The 21,718-nt window shown below is 34.6% G+C and overlaps 1 protein-coding gene across 5 annotated transcripts in view; it reads left to right on the forward strand.

The window, feature by feature from the left end:
* Positions 1–21,718, forward strand: part of ZNF385B (zinc finger protein 385B) — a 531,497-nt gene that overhangs the window by 450,949 nt on the left and 58,830 nt on the right. For 4 of the 5 annotated variants that reach the window (XM_051986113.1, XM_051986112.1, XM_051986116.1 and 1 more), the window contains 2 exons: positions 3,235–3,273; positions 7,545–7,655. In XM_051986113.1, the coding sequence (XP_051842073.1) occupies positions 3,235–3,273; positions 7,545–7,655 (150 nt within the window). The remainder of the gene's footprint in view (positions 1–3,234; positions 3,274–7,544; positions 7,656–21,718) is intronic. The other variant, XM_051986114.1, reaches the window with a different exon arrangement.

A 21,718-nucleotide genomic window follows, 5' to 3' on the forward strand; every position in this document is an offset into this window, starting at 1 on the left:
GTCTAGGCTCAAAGATCCTGACCAAAATTGCCACTGCAAGTACATGTTGCCAACTATCTGCTAACCAGAATTCCTAAAAATGCTATAATATTCAGGTAAAAAATTACCTTTATCAGTCTGGGACTGAGGTGAAACATGACTTGTCCAGCTTACTTTCCTATATCTGCCTTTCTAAGGCAAATGATATCACATTTTAGACTTTTTTTTTTTTCGGTAAGTGTGTTAAACATGTATCTTGTAAGGATAAATCTACTTCCACACAAGAGTTTGTAGATTTTATCAGTCTTTCTTTGCCAGCTTATTAAGATATTAATAAATTGGGCTAGAACCAAAACATTGGAAAGAGAAATGGGCCATTTACCTTTCTTTAGATCTGGTTCATTTCAATGATTATTAAGAACCTATTCTGGACAAGGTGCTGGCTGGCAAAGGTGAGGTTCATATTGAAAAGGATCTATGATTTGGCACTTATGGAAATTGACACAGAGCTGAGGTTACAAGTGATGAAATATCAAATGAAAAAACAAATCCCAGTATAGCATTGTAGATGTCATGTATTTGGGTGGTGTGGTATGAGAGAGTTAACTTTACCAATAAAAAGAAAAAGTTGGCCTTTCTTGAACTGGCAGGAGATAAATTACCATTGTGCTGTTTGTATTAGTTTTCTTGTATTTAATTTTTCAGGGTTTAAGAAATAAAACAGTAACTCAAAAGCATATGATCAAAACAGTGATAAAAATCAATTCCTTGGAACTTCCAAAATACTTTACTTTATGAAGCACCTGTCATTTGACAAATTTATTTTCCTGAAGATTTGGTGTTTTTAAGATTAAGATTTAAAATTTATTATTTCACAAATTCTTCTATGAAAATGGCTAGTTAATAATATGGAAAAAGAAGGGAATAAATAATATTCCAGCAATTGTATTCCAACAATACTTGATATTTATTCCAGTACTTTGATAAAAAATCTCAATTATAGGTCTAGAACTTTTTACAATTTTTCAAAAAGCCAATTGTCATAAGTTTTGTTTTATGATGGATACAAATTCTTAGGGTTGTCTGCCAGTGTGTCTGTGTTAAATATTCCAATACTGTCTATGTCTGTTATTCAAAGCCAGCAATTATTAGGCTGAAAAGCCCTATATTTTGCCCCAAGATTAGACTTATTGGAAATTATGTTTTATATTATGGGAAAAAAAGATAGAGATGGGACAAAGGGGAAAGCATGTTTCAAAGCCTTCTGGGAAAAAAAAAAAAAAAAAAAAAAAACTACTTTCCACACTAATAAGCATAACAAACAGACTTTACCTGGGGGTGGAATAGATTTCTACCTAATGGGGTGGAAATGTAAGGGCAAATAGGAAGTCCTCCTCATCCTTACCAGTGCCTTAAGACCTTTCAAGAAGGAGCAAAACCTTTCTGACCTTCATTCAGGAGACATAAAATGAAAAACTTTATGGGTAAAGTAAAATTGACAAATTCCTACTTAATTGTGAGTGACTAAGAATAGATCTTTTCATGAAGAAGGTATTAAGAAGGAGGGGAAGAGTCATTCAGAATTTGAATGAATTAGGAGATACTACATTTAAAAAAAAGATATAGAATAAAGTCTGTTTTGGAGTAGGATGACAAACTTTTTTTTACCAATCTCAAATTTTTGACTAAGAGAAAACCCTGCTGTTATGTCTGCTTTGTCAAGTTGTATGGTCCACAGGTAGAGTTTACACTAGTTTTATGTAATGGTGATTTACAAATTTTTTATATGTATTATATTTACACATATAAATATTAATTAATTGCCATATATATTTATTATATAATATATATTTATATATTTACAATTTTTGGTATATCTTGCCTTATTTAAATAGTAGGCTTTTTGAAGGCAGGAACACATTTTCTATTTATTTCGTATCTCCCATAGTAGTTATGATAAGTGTTTGAGAAATGCTTTATAAAATAGTTGTTCAAATGCTTTGTTAATAGTCAACTGAGGTTGATAATGGAATCATAATTATGGTGAGGTCCTAGTAGCTTTTAAGAAGAGTTTCCAGAGGCAATATCTAGTCACAATACTGGCTTATAGGCAGTCCTCTTAACTTCCCTCCTCCTAAAGTGCTTTACTAATCTTTAATTCTGCTGGTGCAGACACCTCACCTCTTTTTCACCACTGTTTTGACTGGTGTCTGAATGCATTTTGAGAATTTAATGGAGATATTTTGGGATGTAACTCAAATTCTACTCATTTGTTAATGCAGTAGCAACAACAGCTGTTTATTCACGGACATAAGTGACAAGGATTAGTAGTAATTCACTTGCCTTCATCAATAGAACTCAGCATCATTAGGTATTATAGATTGCTGTAACACTGTATTTTAATGACAAATATATATATGTGTATATATATATATATAATATATATATATCTGTGTGAAGACATGCACACACATGTATGTATATGTGTATATATATATGCATGTGTGTGTATGTGTATAAGTATGTATGTATGTCTTCATTAAGTGTTTTATAGTTTAAGTACATTAAGTACCTTGGAAAGCCTCATCTTTGATGTCCTTACTTTGTTTCATTCCCATATAGGTCATATTTTGTGTTCAATATACCCTTGCTCAAATGCTTCTATTGAACAACCTAATAAAAGGCACTCTAATGTAATGTGAATGACTTTTTGTTATGAGACTAAAAATCTGTAAGTAAAAAAAAAAAAATTACATAGGTTTGTGATTCTCATAGTCTATATTTACATCTAAAGGAATAGCTTTGTATACATTATTATCTTGATAATAAAACTGTAGTGTATGTTTTATTAAGACCAGTTTCAGTAAGTAATTTAATAGTGTATTCGTCCATAACAAGCCTCCAATTATTTCATCTCTCTCTAGTAATGACCCCACTCCATTTTTCATTTTTAGTACCTAAAATGCTTATTGGCCTAATGGTTTTTATGTTTCACTCCAGCATAATTTTCATTGAAAAAGTGGCAAGTATTAACTCTTTGTAACCCTAGAGAAACAGTATCAGCATTTTAAACCCACATTTTCTCTTCTTCCTTTGTTCCTTCCTTCCTTCTTTCCTTCCTTTTTTCCTTTTTCCTTTCCTTCCATTCTTCATTTCTTCCTCTTTTTTAAAGTTTCATTTAGATAAATGTGTCTGCTAGCCACAAAATTCAAGTTTCATTCACCTGTGACAACTTTTAACTTTTACTTTTTTTAGAAAAGAAGAAACTTGTTTGGGACCAATAAATTCTATCAGGTAAGGACTGCTGGTAGTGGAGTTTTCTGACAGAATTTTTCTTTTCCTCTTTTTTTGGAGGCAAACTTCTAAAGGTTAGAGAAAATCATGTTGTTTAGCAACAAATTCTGATTCTGTTGCTACTGAAATGGCTTTTATATATAATGTGAGCTAACATGAAACGTCTCTGGTTTTTGTAATAAGGCCATTTATTTTTGCAAACTTACCACTAACTGTAGAATTGTGCCAAGATGTGTGTATGTGTGTGTGTGCATGAAGTTCTTTAAGAACTCATTCATTTTTTAACAAGAAAATGACCCCCAAATTCTGGGATAAGTACCTAATAAAAGCCTGAAGATGAATTTTGTGAATGTAATAATCTTAAATTATTCAGTTCTCCTTGTGTATTACGTAAGTGTATATATACTGCTTATTTAGTCACACATTTCTGATGATTTCAGAAGCCTGACATCATTTAGTGAGAGAACAATTTTTAATTTAGTCTACATCTTAGCTTTTACTTTCAACTGATTTTAGAAGTTTGATGGATAAATTTTGAGAAAATAAATAATTCAATCTTATCCATTGTAGGCTTTCTTTTTAAATATAAAAACACCAATTATGTTATTGCTTAGTCTGTAGCCTACTGAAATGACTCAGGTATTTGTAGTTATTGCATTTGAAGACAAATATTCAAAACATTGGCTAGACAGTGTTGCCTCTTTTAGAGGTATGAAATGGTTTGGCAAAGTGGGACATTCTTTTTTGTACCATTTAGAGTCTTTTCATACAAATGATGTCTCAAAATATGTTCTTAGGCCAGCACTATAATTATAGATGTCTGTGATAAATAACCGAGAAAGGAAGATATAAAGAGGTTTAAGCAGGGAGGAAAATTGTACCCTTTCCAAGTGTATTTGAAATGAAGTCTAGAGTCAGGCAGGAAATAAGAGTGAAGCAGTTCCAAGTCAAAAGCCTGGAGAAAAAAAAAATTCTTGTATAATGAATGGACAGGTTGTTGGAAGGGTAGAGAAAAGGGTACCAGAATATAAATAGTCAAAGGCTACTTAGTAAATGTGATTTATGGTCATGATGAAGATTGTATCTCTAAGTGGGAACCATCTGGCAAATGCTTCTTGAGAACCTCTGGAGTTGTAATTCTATCTAGGACAACAAGGAAAACCTTTTTACTTTGCTTCTCCTGGAAGCTGGTCAGCAGCTCATAAACAATGAAATTTAGACTTCTTAGCCTCAGGAGAAAAGAAAAAAGTATTTTCTTGTTGAAGTGAGGTATGGTATGAAATGTTTTGGCAAAGTAGAACTACCAGTAAGGAAAATCCTGCACTGATGCCGTTGTGGTAGTGATGCTGGACTCTTGAAACTTATTATGGGAAGCACAGTACAAAGGATTTATAGATAGATAGAAGACTTGAGCTCTGTTTTCCATGAAACCTTTGATCAGTCATTTAATTTCATTTTAAAATCAGTTTCCTTGGGTGTAAAATGAGCAGAGTGGACCAAAATGATGTATAAGGTCCCTTCCAGTCTAGATCCAATTATCCTATAATCCTAAATTTTTACCAGTTTGAAAACTTTGGCCACAGATGATAATTAGCCTGGGTATCAGGTGTTGGAAGTCCAGTCTAGCCAGGGGCAAAAGGGTTAACCAGAAAGTTGGCTACCACGTGATGATTTTTTAAAAATAACTTTTTTCATTACTTTGCCCTTATAACCCATGAATCTTTCAGAATATCAAAATGAGTACTATAGATAAGAGTTCTGAGCCACAGTCCTGTTTAACCTGGGAATTCTGAAAGCATATGCAGAAGCTTTTTCAAGATCTGTCAAGTTTTAGAAGCTTGTTTCTACTCCAGGGGGATGTCGGGACTAGGAACAGTGAAGAAGGGCTGGTATAGGGTTCCTGAAGACACAAAACTGGATTTCTGCTACCTACGTCTTGGGTCTGATACCATGCAGGTACTGATTCCAGGTTTAAAATGCTTTGCAAAGCCTGAAATCATAAACATTTGTCTCCTAAGATTACCCTTTTGTGAGGCAGAATTTTATTGTTTACTTGCAATATTTGAACTCCAGAGTAAAGATGCCTAAGGAACAAAACATATTTTTGAACCTTTGATACTTTTGGTATTGGCTGTTCCCAGGAGAAAATAGTAATGCTTCATTCTTGCAGCAGGCTTACATAGTTTGTCTACTTCTATGCACACCAAGATAGCATGTCCAGTTCTGTGGCTTGTAAATAGAAATTGACACTACAAATATTTTAAGTTTATTAGGAACTCTTTGAACCAGAAGATGTATGTGAACAATTAACTTAATATATTTTAATTGTGACTTTAAAAGCAAGTTTTTTTAAAAATTCCAAATGTTTTTATTTGTCACCTAAAATAATTTTTCATTCTTTCATAAATTCTGAAACTCTGTGGGCAAGTGGCCACCCTCTCCTCCCCATGCTACTTTGAGCTATTCATAACTATTGTTTGTATGAACTCATATTTCTATGAATTACAGCAAGTTGGAGCTGCAACAGACCATAAAACATGGTCTAGTTCAGTACCCTCATTTTATAAATGAGGAAAATCAGACCCTGAGAACTGAATTTACTTAACAAGATCACATATTATGTTAGTTGCAAAGTGGGATTTAGTATCCAGTGCTACTTCTCCCTTCCCCCTTCCATCTTAATGTGTACTGTTGACTGTCAGAATCTAGGCTATAATCATGACAGAAACAAAACATTTTTCTATTCATTCACCCTAAGGCAGTGCTGTGTCAAAATCAAAAAGAAAAAGGGGCCATTAAAACATAGGTAAGAATTCCTCTAGGCCACGTATTGTCTTAGAAAACTACATATTCATATTATCTATATTTTATTGTATTTGTATGTATTTTGTCAAACATTTTCCACTTACATTTTTATTTGGTTTAGGCCCCACTTGGGAGTGTTGTAGACAGTGTGTGCCAGGACTGGCCACGTGTTTTGACACATCTGCTTTCTTTCTCACACATTAAGGCATTTTAAAGGCCCAACATTTGTTAATGTTGAACTTTCTTAATTTTTAACTATATATAGAAGTGCTCAGTTATTTTGTTGAATTAAATTGAGTTTCTCGTGCTTTAACAAAGGTTATCAGCTATTTCAAGGGTAATGTTGAAATTCCAGAGATTTCATTCACTGATGTGATTTTGTTTTTGCATCATTCTCTGTTTGAAACTGACATGTCGTTTTTGCTGAATTTGAAACTGCCAGAGATTTGAAATACTGCTTTAAATCAGGGCTTTTTAACCTAAGATCCATAAACAGATTTTTCAGAAGGTCCATAATTTGGATGTGGAAAAAAGTTTTCTTATTTATGCCCATATAAGACAAAGTTAAGAGCCCCTACTTGGGAGTGTAATCAGGTCTAGAGAAGAACGAGTATCACTCTGCAGACACTACACTCAACATTGTTTCTTTTGTTTTTCTCTTTCCCATTAGCATCACATATTTTTCAGAAGGAATATTTTGGTCGTTTCTTACCAAGCATGTCCACACACTCTCCTACATGAATTTATATCCTTGCTGAATAGCTGGGGAAAAAAACCCATCATCTTATTAAAGGCTTGAAATATTGACATATTATGTATCTACTAGATCAATATTTAAACAGCGTTTGCATGCTGAACATTTTGGTGTAGGAGCCTCTTAAATGAGGTATTGTGACATGTGTTTCCTCTGTGATTGATATTTTGGAGTGAGTGAATAAAAATGATTAATTAGCATCACTGTAAAATACAGATTAACAGCTGTAAGTTTAAATTGGAGGTTTCTATGATATGAGCCTGCAATTTAAAATTTTGCTATGAATCAATCAACAATTAAGAAACTGAAATAACTTTTGTTTTCTTATTAAGATTTTAACTTAGTTACTCTGGAATTACTTAATCTACTCTTTAGTGTCTGGGGGAAAATTAACATCACTTTTAGTCCATACCCTTAGATCTCCTGTTTTATGGTTCCCTAAAATATTGGTGGTATCCGAAAACTTCTAATCTAGGTGGCACCTGTCTTTTGACCTGGTGCTTTTGTGGGGATTTCCTGTGCTCTGATTCATTCCCTGCCAGTCCAAATGTCTGAGATGTCCTGTGAAACCACAGAGCTTAATTTTATAGCACAGCTCTGGAACAAAATTTAACAGTAAAATCCTAAAGGAAAAATTAAAGTATTTAAAATGTTCACATCATTTACTCTCCTTTGAAGTTATAAAAGACATATTTTCTCATTTGCCCTTTAGATGGATCCTGTGCAAAAGGCAGTCATAAACCACACATTTGGAGTGTCCATTCCCCCAAAGAAGAAACAAGTTATTTCTTGTAATGTCTGTCAGCTTCGTTTTAACTCTGACGTGAGTATCACCTTTTCATTGCTCTTTGTAGGTAGGAAATTTGAGGAGTGAGGAGCTAGGTGGATCCCTATATGGAAATCTGTACCCTTTTACATGCTCTGCAGCATAGCACCTTTCTGGGAAGTGTGACCATTAGTCAGTAGTGTTTCTTGTGCCAGGTTTCCAAAGTTATTAGCATCAGTGGAAAGATAAGAACCAGATTAAGTGGTCAGTTGGAGTTATTAGGGACATTTTCAAGTGACTTGCAATGCATGACATTTTACATTTGATTCCACATGTTGAAGTTATTTGATAAAAAGAAAAACCTGAACTAAGAAAATAGAAAGACAGGTTTGTGAATGCCCAATAGTAAAAAGGAACATGAAATCACAAAAATTCCCTAAGAATCCCAATCATTTGTGTATATCAAACCCTACATTTTCTTTATTTCTTCAATATTTAAGGAGCAGCGATGTCCTGGTTTGGGTAATTGTATCCAGTGATGCAAATCGCAGCCCCTTCAAACTTTAGTAGATGGTCTTCATGAGTCCCTGTATCCCTAATATTCATCACCTGGCAGCCTATATTTCCTCTGCACACTTTGGTTGCTCTTCCAATGATGGACATATAGTCCATCATATTCAAAGTCTTTCCAGGCCATTTGGAACCAAAAGAGCCAACAAGAACCCAAAGTCACCTCTAGACCATTCAAAGGAAATGGCACATGAGTAATGTGCATGTTTTGTGTACTGATATGTAAGCATTCATCTAAACATTTTGATGAGTATACTGTAAGAGGTGTGGAATTTTGTAAGAGTTCTTCAGCCATTGACCAAAGACTGGAAAGGAACATTGCACAAGGTCATGTTAAAAACAATTCACTATCACCATTCATTCAGTCATTCAACAAGCATTTATTTCCAAAAGTAGAACAAACACACTATCTCATTCATAAAATAATAATAGTTGATATTTATAGTAATTTTAAAGTTTACAAAACACTTTATACTTTCTGCTGATATGTGTGACCATCCTGTGAAGTAGGTGCTATTATTAACCCCATTTTATAGATGAGGAAACCAACGCTCAGAGATTTTAAGCAATTTGCTTATGGTCACTTAGCTTACATGTGGCTGAAATCTTTGTAACTACAGGTCCAGAATTTTATTGCCACTATGCTCTCCTACTCTGAGTTTATTCAATAAACCTTTATTAAGAAGGTAAAAACAAATACTTATTAAAATGAGTGCTGTGCTAAATGATAAGGTAAGGACAAAATTCTTTGCCCACAGAGAGCTCTTAGTCTAGTAGGGAAATAAGACCCCAATACAAATAGCAGTAATTTACAATATTACATGAAAAGTATGTTTGAGAGATATAAAATTGTCCTTTTACTTCTCTTAGAAATTATTTTTGTTTATACTTTGTTAAGGATTAGCATGAGCTCTTGATTATCATGTCATATAGGACCTACCTCTAACTTCTAATGGGACATGAAGACATAAAAAAATCATCTCAAAAATAATCCAGGCTCAAGTCTTGAATATGGGCTCTTATTTGGTCTTTTATAAAATAGAATATAGGTCTCTTATAGAATATATACTCTATTACCTGTTTTGAAATTAATGGAATTAGTAGAATTTATTGAGAAACCTGTGTACTAGTCTCTGTTCTTTCCATAATAAGGCAGGGGATCTTAGCCAAGCAATTTAAACTTTTTTATAACATATTTTCCTCATGAATATAATTAAAGGGATGAAATGAATGATTTCTAAAGCCCTCAGTTTTGGATAGTTGTGGTACTGAGAGTTGTTGGAATACACGGGAGCCACCTGATAGTGGCTGCTAGAGTTTCAACCCAGAATGGATCTCCTCTTTTGAGAGGATGATACAAGAAGGCTGAGGGGCAACAGCCTCGCAGTCAGAGAAGTCAGAGAACACCAAATGCCAATCAGTCGGAGAGGTCAGAGAACAGCAACAGCCTCTCAGTCGGAGAGGTCAGAGAACAGCAATGGCCCCTCAGTCGGAGAGGTCAGAGAACAGCAGTGGCCCCTCAGTCGGAGGGATCAGAGAACACTAATGGCCTCTCAGTCAGAGAGGTCAGAGAACAGCAACAGCCTCTCAGTCAGAGAAGTCAGAAAATACCACCTGCCTCTCAGTCGGAGAGGTCAGAGAACAGCAACGGCCTCTCAGAGAGGTCAGAGAACAGCAACAGCCTCTCAGTCGGACAGGTCAGAGAACAGCAACAGCCTCTCAGTCGGAGAGGTCAGAGAACAGCAATGGCCCCTCAGTCGGAGAGGTCAGAGAACACTAATGGCCTCTCAGTCAGAGAGGTCAGAGAACAGCAACAGCCTCTCAGTCAGAGAAGTCAGAAAATACCACCTGCCTCTCAGTCGGAGAGGTCAGAGAACACCAACTGCCAATCAGTCAGAGAGCTCAGAGAACATAAACTGCCTCTCAGTCAGAGAGGTCAGAGAACAGCAACGGCCTCTCAGTCTCCTTTTTTCATCCTCTCACAAGAGGAGATCCATTCTGCTGGTCTGGGTTGGATCTCCAGAAGCCACTGTCAGGCTCCCATGTATTATAACATTGGATGTTCATTTATTCTCTTAATATCTATAAAGAAGTTAGCATCAGGCATCTAGGTGGTGCAGTGGCTAGAGTGCCAGCTCTGAAGTCAGGAGGAATGGAGTTCAAATCTGGTCTCAGACTCTTAACACTTCATGGCTATGTGATCCTGGGCAAGTCACTTGAACCTTTTAACCTTTTAGCCTCAATTTCCTCATCTGTAAAGTGAACTGGGAAAGGAAATGGCAAACTACTCCAGTATTCAAGGAAACTTCAAATGAGGTCACAAGAAGTTAGACAATTTGAATAACAATTACAAAACTCTTTTCATATTTCATGCGTGAAAACTAAAAGCCAGAGTAGTTGCTGAGGAATCTCGGATATACTTCTTTGAGAAAATTAGGGAAAGTCAATGGACATAATGCTTTCTGTTCTCCAATTCTATGGAAGGTTCCACCATTCTACCAGTCTCCCAAGCTTCATCCATCACCTCAGTGCCATCCTTATTTCCCAGTTCTCCTTCATCTCATCTATCAAATCAGTCATTAAATCTTACCTTTTTTTTTTACCTCTACAAAATCTCTTCTAGCTCCTTATCTCTACTCAAACAGATTCCACTTTTATCGACTCCCTCCTTTCCTCTCTCTAAGATGGCTATAGCAATCCTACTTAATCTTTCGCCACTGCAGTCTATCTTCCACTTAACCACCAAAGTGATTTTCCTTAAGCAAAGCTACAAACCATGTCACTCCCATAATTCAGTAAACTCTAGAGGATCTCTATTGACTTTGGATAAAATATAAACTCTCTTTAGCTTGTTTAGGCTCTTCAATCCCCAACTCATCTTTCCAGATTCATTGTACATTACTACTCCTTCCATATTCTGTGAGCAGCCAAATTGAGCTCTCTTTTATTCACATACAGCCCAAAATTGCTTTACTTTGCATTGGCTTCCTTTCATTTGTGAAATGAACTCCTTCCTTACCTTCATGTCATAGAACTCCTCTCTCTCATCTTTCAAGATACAGTTTAAGCCAAATTTTCTACATGAAACCTTTCTTGATTTCCCCAATTAATAGTGCCCTCTTTCCCAAACTACCTAGTATTTAATTACATATTTTAAATATTTATCTCTTTACTTTTATATATATAGCTATATATAATACATATACATATACACACATATATAAATTATATATATACACATATATACACACACATATTTATAGTATATACATACACACACACACACATATATATATATATATGTATACTCAGTGCTAAGCAAAAAGAACAAGTCTGTGCCCTCAAATAGTTTATAATCTAATGGGGAAGGCTACATGGAAATAAATACATGCAAAACAAGTTATATTTAATGTAAATAATTAGCAGATAGACGGCATCAAAATTAGTGATTAGGAAGGTTTCCTGTAGAAGATGGGATTTTAGCTATGACTTAAAGGAAGCCAGGGATGTTAGTCAGAGAAGAGAAGGGTGAACATTACAGACATAGAAGACAGACAAAATGTCTGGAGCTGAGGAATGGATTGTCTTGTCTGGGGAATGGCTAGGAGGCCAGTGTCACTACATCAAAGAGGACATGTTAGAGAGTGAGTATAAAAACATTGCAAAGGTAGGAGAGGGCCAAGTCATGAAGGGTTTTTGAATGCACTTTCTAGTTGATTTTGGGAAAAATAAGTAAACACTAGAGTTTGTTGAGAAAGGAAAGGACATGGTCAGATTTGCTGTAGAAAAATTTCTTTAGTGACTGAATGGAGCATGGTGAGAATTAAAGAGGAATAGGGGATGACTCCTAAATGGCAGGGCAGGGATGGTGGTAGTAGTCTCTACAGTAATAGGAAAGGTAGGAGGGGGAGAAGGCTTAGGAGAAGGAGAAAGAATTCTGTTTTCAACATAATGAGTTTAACATATCTACTGGGCATTCAGTCAGAGATGTCTTCTTAAAGACAGTTGGAGATGTGAGACATCTCTGTAGATCAGCTGAGAGTTTGGAGCAAGCTAGGTAGTTTTGATTGTCATTAGCCTAGAGATGGTGATTAAATCCTTAGGAGATGATGAGCTCACCAAGGAAGGTTGTTTAGAGAGAGAAGTTAAGAGAGCCCAGGACAGAAGCCTAAGGGGCTTAGAAAACATGATCTGGAGGAGGGTCCAGCAAAAGAGACAGAGAAAGATTGGTCAGATAGGATGAAAACTCAGAGAACATGATTTCTAGAAAGCTCAGAGAGAGGAGAAAGTGATCAAGTATCAAAGGCTGCAGAAAGATCAAGGAAAATGAGGACTGAGAAAGAGCCATTGGATTTGGCACCCTTTGCAGAGAGTGATTTCCATGGAATGATAAGGTCAAAATATGGATCGTAAAAGGTTAAGATAACAATGAAAAGCAAGAAATATAACATCTATGTGTGGATATATACATATTTATGTATCTGTATGTAATGTGTATATACATATTTTTGTACATGTACACATTTCCTAACTTCCTATATATAAGCTAGGAAGTGTTAAGTAAGTGTCTGAGGCCAGATTTGAACTAAGGCCTCCTGATTTCAGGGCTGGTGCTCTATCCATTGTACCATCTAGTGGCCCCTATAAGGATCTTAAGAATAGAGATTGTTTTGCTATATCCATTGTCTCGCTAACTCCAGTGACAAACATAATGTCGGGCATATAGTAGGTGCTTAATAAATGCTTCATGATAATTCATTTATTGCTTACAATCTTTCTAAAGGGATTAACAACAGTGAGCTTTTGGTATAGATCCATTATAAATTTGAGCTTAATTCAGTATCAGATATTTTCTGTGTCTTTACTATAAAGAGAGATATGTGCTGATAGAGTCATGAGAAATGTGTGTATATGTGTTCTTGACTTTGTTAAATTGGGCTCCTTTGTTAAATTTCAAAAAGCTCCATCAATAATGAAGAGAGAAATTATATTTTTGAATTATATTTAGGTGCTCATCTGCCAAGCCATGAAGCCTTGATGGCAAATCCATGGTATGCCCCCACAGACACACACAAATTCACAGTTTTTAGTAATACTGAAATAATCTGCATAGCTGAGCTCTGAAATTATGTTTTATTTGAATGGATGTTTATTATTTTGTAATTATCCTATTTACATTTTAATATAAGAATTTTAAAATGTCCTTATCTCCTTTAATACCATTTCTAAGACTGAATTGGCTATACTCTTCAGTGTAAAACATGTTTATTGAAAAATCTGGAAGAAAGATTTTAACAGTTAATTCTGAATTCTGCAGTTCTACATTCCCTAAGTAAAAAGTGCCATTAGAATTCAATGTGACTTATGTCTCCTTTGTCCAGCTTTCTGTCATCTCAGGGTGGTACAGCATTATTGGAAAGCCAAGGCCACAGCTTTATTTTTACAATACAAAGTTATGTAAATGAGCAAGCATTAATCACAAACATTTCCCAAATGGACCTTTACAAATTAGCACCGTTAACTTTGCCAGTGGGCAGGCATTTAGGTTTAGGAATAATATCTTTCTTCTCCTGAGTTCCAGCCACTTTCATATACATTTTACTGTCTTGTCTCCTAACACCTGTCCTCCCCTCTCCCACCTTTTTTTTGTGACTCTACTTCTGTACCCAAAGTAGTTGGAGTTATGAGCCCTTGGGATGAGTAAGAACATTCTGAAATATGTTACTCAATTCTCTTCTTGTCCAACATAATTGCAAGTACAGATTACTCCAGAATTGATAACCTTAAATTAAAATCCCTACCTGTCTGTTTGAAAATCCCATGTCCAAACACCAGATTTCCCAGAGAAATATCTTCTCAAGAACTGTGCTATGCTGTGCTGGATCTTATCTAAGGATCTGTTACTTTGCTCATCATTTGCACAACTGGATTCTCCTTCTTCTCCTTCTCCTCCTTTTCCAGGATCCTTCTCCTTTTCCTTCTCTTTCTTCTCCTTCTCTTCCTTTTTCTTCTTTTCCTCCTTTTCCCTCTTTTTCTTTCACTCCTTTTCTTCTTTCTTTCTCCCTCTTTTGTTTTTTCAGATCAAAAAATGAAAGTAGTCCAAACTTGCTTCTTTTAATCGCTCATACTATATTAGTGCCTTGGAAGAACACAATAGGGACAATGATGTATGAAGGGGAAAATAATGATGAAAAAGGAAGTAAGAGTCTCCTTATTCAATACAAGTTTATTGGGATGCTTATTGAACTTATCTTACTTTCGTCTCACAAAATCAGTATAGCTTGACTTCTAATGAAATAGACAAATACAAATGAACATTTCTTTAGACTGTGTATTTTAAACCTAAAAAACATATGAGTGTTAAGTATTATCAAAATCTAATAGTACAGGGTGGCTAGATGGCGCAATGAATAGAGCACTGTCCCTGGAATCAAGAGGACCTGAGTTCAAATCCAGTCTCAGATACTCAATAATTCCTAGTTGTGTGATCTTGGGCAAGTTATTTAACCCCAATTGCCTCACTCCCCCCCCCAAAAAAAAAAAAACTTAATGGTACCATTGCTTCAAAAGTAAATAAAAATCTGTGCATCTTAAATAAGCAACAGGTTTTTATATCCTGGCAAACTGGGATCATTCATCAACTGACACCTCAAAAACTTGCTATGTTAGTATTGATAAATCCATTGAGTGGTATAGGCTCAGTTTTCAAATCAAAAGTCAAGTGAACCAACTCTTAAATATTTGACCTTTTTTTTTTTTCAATAGCTTTCCAAATTGAGAAGCAATTCAAGATCATGTTAAGCTAGTTTCCCTTTGCTTCTGATTGTGTTTACATAGGGTTTTGTTACTGTTGTTTATTTTGTTTTAAGTAAAACCTTAGCCAATTTCTCAGAGTTCTGTGGTCTGGACTTTGAATCTTTCTTGTGCATTAAAAAGTTTTATAACAAATACATTCTACTACATCATTGATTTATTTTAGACCAATCAGGGGTGAAGCAGTGGCCACATTTATGAAATTTCATTTTCATTCTTTATTAAGCCTTTATTCTCAGATCACAAAGGTACACAATCATTCACTGATCAGGCCTTATCCCCCACAGATCCCAGTTAAAAGTATCAGTGTGGAAGCACTGTTTCCATGCTCTGTCTATTTAACTTGCCATCTTAGTAGCTTTCACTCGTCCCTCCTTCCTGTAGATTTCTTTCTATGTCTGTATCCTTTCAAGATCCACATGAGGGCACTTCTTGATTTTCTTCGATCAATGATGTAATAATAAAATAGGAAGTCTGATCTGTCTTACATAAACAGCCCTAGTTTACCATCTGCTGCTTCAAATGGATGTAGTGCCAGCTCTGCTAGAGACCTCTGGCCCTCATCTATTATCCAGCAGAGATCTCAACAGCAGTGAGATTAGGGAAGAAAGCCACAACTTTGGGTCCCACACCGATTTCCCTTCCATGTGTTGTTGGCTGATTTCTTCCTCTTCCTTTTGGCCACTAGGTCGGACTCCACCTCCTTCACCAGCTGTCATGGGGAGGCTGGTCCCCATAGCAGCTGGGATACCTTCAGTGAAAAGCCAGCAGGCCCCTGAAACTGTGACACTTAGAGAGCCAGTCAGCTTCAAGGGCACCTGTATGGCTTCCCTGAAGGTCCAGCCTTTTTAATTGTGTCATTATGTAACATTTTTGTAGTAGAATCTTCATTCTCTTATTGACTGTCTTGACTTACTGCATTTTAATATTTGCAAAGAAGTAGCCCTTTTGCATGTAACCAGTAATTTTATTTTGATTTTAGTCTCTTTTTTAATACTTGATAACTATATTTCAGTATAATTGGTTTCCTTTGTACTCCTGTGTATTCTATTTTATGCATTTAAAAGTGTTATTTTGTAAAGGCTTCACCAAGCTGCCAGAGAGATCCATGAAACAAACAAACAAAAAAAAGATTATTTATTATTATTAAGATTATTAAACAGCATATATATACATATACATATATATATATATATATATATATATATATATATGCCATTTCCTTAGACATTTATTTTCTGACCAAATATCAGTGCAATTTAATATAAATAAGCTTTCTGGAATGCAAAAACAAAATCTCTTTTTTTATATGATTTATGAAATTTTACCCTTTGTATTCACTAGCCAGATAAATGCTTCCTAGACTAATTTTTCTATTCCTGAGCTCTTGCAATACTGTTGACCATTAAAATGCTAGCCTAGCATTTCTAAAAGTACACAATTATTAAATTATTTTAATAATTTAATTCAATTATTTATTTCATTATTAATCATTAATTATTCAATTAATTTTAAAAAGATGGGTAATGTCTCTAAGTATTAACCTATTGCCTATCATTGACATGTACTGTCAGTATCTTTCGTGGGATCTAAAAAGGCTTCACCAAAGATTTAAACAACCTAATCAGCATTGAAAGCAACAGACCTTTTACTTAGCATAGGCCTGACATCTCCAAGCTTGGGTAGTCTTCTAGGACTATCCCTTTATTCAAAGCAACACTGACTATAAGAAAAAAAAAAAAAATAGAATCAATGCTGTCACTAGGGAATTTGGCATGCAGTGGTCTCCAGGAAGAAAGTCCAGAGTGGTCTAGGATTTTGTGAATCTGTGCTTCCTGCCAACTCTAACTCCACAATGACTCAGGAGTCGTGGCTGTTTCAGGTCAGAGCTACATAAAGATAGTTATAGGAGGGACTTCTGCTTCCCCTGTCCTTCCTGAAGTATTGGCAAGCTTTAAATGCTCCAGGTAGAGCAAATTCCAGATATACCCAGAAAATGAACAGGGCAAAAGAGAAAATATGAGGAGACAACGTGACTAAGGATTAGTCTGTTGGACAAAGAAAAATTAAATCAGAAGACACTTACATACTCTCTGTATGTCTGTCTGTCTCTCTCTGTATCTATCTCTGACTCTATGGGTCTCCTCACTTCAGTAGGATTTCTCTGTAGTTGGTGCTGCCTTTTTTCATAATATTATCTCAAGACACTTTTTTAAAAATTGGAGCTAATGAAAATATCTAAGGATACAACTTTTACTTGGCTAGTGCTTGAACAACCAACTAAGAATAACCTCTTGTTCAAAAACAAAACAGATATTGGAAACTGGGTATGGGGAAGTGTGAACTTAATATGGGGTGACCTGTTCACTGCCATAGGGGCCAGAGAAGGCTACCATTAAATTGAATTCAGTAATGACTGATTAATTAAAAAGATACCACAGTGATAATAATCTTGTTGATGTATTGGAAGCCAGAAAGCTCCTTTTTTAAAAGTTTAAAGCTGATTTTAAGTATGCAGAAATTATTAGATAAGAGTAATTTTAAAAGTTTGAAAGCTTAGCCAATTCTTTTAAAAATCCTCAAAAATGGAGAGGATCAATAGTATCAAATGAAAATCTAGAAAATGCTAGCCTGCTTTTGTCAAACATTTTACATTTTTTCCCATAAATAAGACTATTTATATTGATTCTCAGGTTTGGAGGGTACTGAAGCAGATAGGAAGTAATTAAAAGCATAAATCTCAAGAGCTTGTGAAGGTAATTCTCTGCTTTGTAGACAGAGCTGACAAAATGATGAACATTTTTAGCTTCAACATGACAGAAATATTGCATGATTACAGGGTGTCAGGGTATAGCTTACTAAGAGTTCTGTTCAATAGCAACTATTTAACAAACCTTTTAACTAAGTTCACTTGACTTTCTGAAGATTGTTAATAGTTATTTACTAATGACATCATTTCCCAAATATTGCTATCTTACTGAGATTTCAGTATCATTTTCAACAAAATACTATTTTAAATGAATTTTTTAAAAGTATGACAAAATAGAATCTGCTGGATTAGAAGAAATAAAGATTAGAATCATTTAATTTATACCTTTCTTATGACGACAGGTGAATATTATAACATAAAGTTTACTCACCAGATTTTAAAGTTAATTTTTGTAGGAAATTTTTCTTTTTAAATGTTCCCTTTAGAATCTAATATATACTATTCACTTAAAACCAAACCTCTTTTTTCTTCTAAAAGGACCTGGTTTCTCAGAATAAGCATTAAATAATGGACTTTAATAAAGTTATGAAGAAGTTATGAAGTTATGAAGAGCTACCCAAAAAAATGTCTCTCATGTCATTGTGAAGAATAAGATAGGTATTATATAGGGATATGCTATGTCATGTCTCTTCAGCAAAATATCATTTAAGAGTGCCTTGAAAGACAACTCCTCAATGAACACTGAAGGAAAGCATACTAGAAAGATCTCTGATTCTACTGGCAGAAGATCTATATTCAAATGCTGCTACTGATGCATACTATGTATTTGACTTTGATTGTGACTTTGGATGAGTAACTTAACTCAGTTGGGTTTCAGGATCTCCAAAATAAGAATAACAAACCTGGACTGTTACTTAATTTAAGCCCTTTTCAACTCTAGATCTCTGGTCTACACATTATGCTTTATTCCATTATGCCAGGATAGATTCCATCTTTAGAGTGCTTTTATGATTATACACTATTGAAACTTTCTTTTAAAAAGGTATTAAGTCTTTTCTTTTTTCATCTGCAAAAGTCCATTTCATGGTGATAGCAAATATTAATTCATGGAGTTGTTAAAAGACTACAGAGAATTATTCTATTCTTAGTCATTGTTTTCTTTTCTAAAATTGTCTTAGAAGACATGGTCTTTGTGTTCCATATTTTGGCTTGTGTGTATATTTCTTTTTTGCCTGGCAAAGGAAGCTTTCATTATAATTGGCTAGAGCACATTTCTTAAGAATAGGATAATATTCACTAGATAGGGGTTTGGGGGAGTAGAGGCAGAGGAGAGAGGTAGATTGAGACTGCTGAGAATTCAGTGAGCACAAATGAAGAGTCAGGAAGAGTTTCTAAACTGAAAATATTTTAAATTTATAGGTTAAAGTTAATGTTCATCTTTCACTTTAGATATGTTTGTTGTTGCAGAGACATTTCAGTTGTATGCAACTTTTCATGGCCCTGTTTGAGGTTTTCTTGGCAAAGATACTGGAGTGGTTTGCCATTTCCTTCTCCAGTTCATTTTACACATAAGGAAACTGAGGCAAACAGGATTAAGTGACTTACCCAAGGTCAAATATCTAGCATCTGTATTTGAATGCACTGAAGTTGAGTCTTTGTCATTCCTTGTCTTATCATTGCATCAGCTGGCTGCTCATATGTTTAATTTAAAATATGTTTAGTTTCCTATAAATTCTTTTGTTCCATGAGTTGATATTGACCTTATCTATAAAAATTTAAATCTGAAAGAAGGAAGAGAATTGTTTGTATAAAACAATGAAAAGCTATAGGGAATAAGAATAAGTAACTTTTCCATTCCCTTGTTGTAAAGCAGGTAGTGGTAATTTAATAAATTTCAAAACTCCTACAGATTGGATCTGAGAGGTGTGAAGTGGTATCTCAAGATAGGTTTTATATTATTTCTGTAATCAGTAGTGATTTTAGAGCATGTTTTCATATGACTACTTTTTAGCTTTGATTTTTGCTTCTGAAATCTACCTGTTTATATCCTTTGACTATCTATTGGGGAATGGCTTATATTCTTATAAATTTGACTCCGTTTTCTATATATTTGAGAAATAAGGAATATTATCAGAAACACTATAAATTTTTGCATTGATTTTGTTACAATTCAATTTCTGTTAAATTAGGTTTTCATTCAAATCGAGAGTATCCTAAGATTTTAGTTCTTGATTTTGCAGACATGATAAATAATAAAAAAATTTTTGATGTTCACTTTAAATAAGGAGAAATATATTGGAAAGCACCCTGGATTTAGGGGTTAGCACATATCCTGGCTATCTTAGTAACCAATCTATGACTCTGGGCATGGAACACACCCAGCAAGCATAATTTTCAAGATTTAATTTATCATTTTAAATGAGACCTACAGGTGAGTGTACAGCAAAATTTGACATATAGAGACTAAAATTATAAATTTGAAGAAGTAAATAAAAATAATCAATACAACCAGCTTTTATTAAATATCTACTCTGTGGAAGAAAAACTACATCTGAGCTTACTTTTTAGACATTTAAATATTTGATAGTTACATTTTCATATATTTGCATCTTACATATATGGAAATTTTTCTAATTTGAATAGTACTAATTCAAGTTTATGATAATACAGCCAGGTAAAATTTAACTTCTCTTGGCAAACTTTTTGTCATAGATAATGTAAATTAATAGCATAAATAAGATTTCTGGGGAACAAACTTTTTCAAGTACCCTTAAGCACTTTAGAGGCATCCATTTACATGTAAGCAATTGATATGCTAATTAAAATAATTAGCTATTCATTAAAACTAGGCCCCTAAGGACCTCTATTAGGCAACTTTCTAAAGGGTGAACTCAGTTTAATTTGTTACTGAAAAAATAACAAAACTTTATTTCCTTTCAAATGTTTCGTTTTTTAGACTTTTCACAAATCGCAACTGTCATTCACTTAATTCAAATACTAAGATTTTTACTATAATCATATAGTGACAGAACTAATTTAACTTGATCCCCCAAAGTTAAATAACTTTTTGATTTTATTTGTTTTTCCATTTGGCTTAAAGTCTTCCAAGCTAATTGTCTTCAACTTACATGATAGGCTGGTTTATGATAACAAAAAAAATCAATAGACCAAAAAAAAAAAAAAAAAAAGAACAAACCTGTTTCAGCCTTTGCTCTCCCTGTTTAAGTATCTCTATCAATCAAATTAACTACAGAACTTTTGCCCTCTGACTTCAGGGAACAATTGAAAGAAATAAAGCATTTTAGAACTTTTCTCAAGGAGAATATTAATATTTGGTTTTCCTTTGATCTGGGCATTGTGCATCTCTAGCCTGAGTACCAAGGTCACAGACTACTCAGCAGGAACTTCCATTTGGGGTCCTGTATCCCTTGCCACCCTTATTGGTGACAGATTCTTCCAGCCTCTATTTCAGTAAAACCCCAGGTGTTCTTCTTATCACTCACCTGACTCTCTACATCCATCACCTCCACAGCCTCCTTCAAAGAACACCTTGCACTACTTGGCCCCTACTGTGCCATTATTCCTAGATGAAACGTGTCAGCACACTCTCAGACAACCTAACTTGGCATTCTACTAACAAGGGCAACGATCTGGTCCCTATTCTTCTAAGTGTGTAGTCTTCCCCATTTGCAGGTAAAATCTCTGAGAACAGTTGTGTCTGAAAAAAGCTGTGCTTTTTCTGGCTTTTAAATCCAAATTTGTTAAACAGTGCTTAGTCCTGATATTTAGAATTGGTCATTTCCAAATTATAGGTACAGTTATGTTTCCTATTAAGATTGTATGTAGTGTTGCAATAGGACAGGAGGGGAACCATCTACATTACTTTTTGTTTCATACCAATATCTTGGAAAAAAATAGCCTGAAAAGAACTGTGTTTTCATCTTCAATTTTGAGTCTCTTAAATGAACTCATAAAGGTTACTGCTGCATAATATAGTTGATCTAAGTGACCAATTTACCATTTTGTC

Source organism: Antechinus flavipes, chromosome 3 (assembly GCF_016432865.1).
Source record: "Antechinus flavipes isolate AdamAnt ecotype Samford, QLD, Australia chromosome 3, AdamAnt_v2, whole genome shotgun sequence".
Classification (NCBI taxonomy): domain Eukaryota; kingdom Metazoa; phylum Chordata; class Mammalia; order Dasyuromorphia; family Dasyuridae; genus Antechinus; species Antechinus flavipes.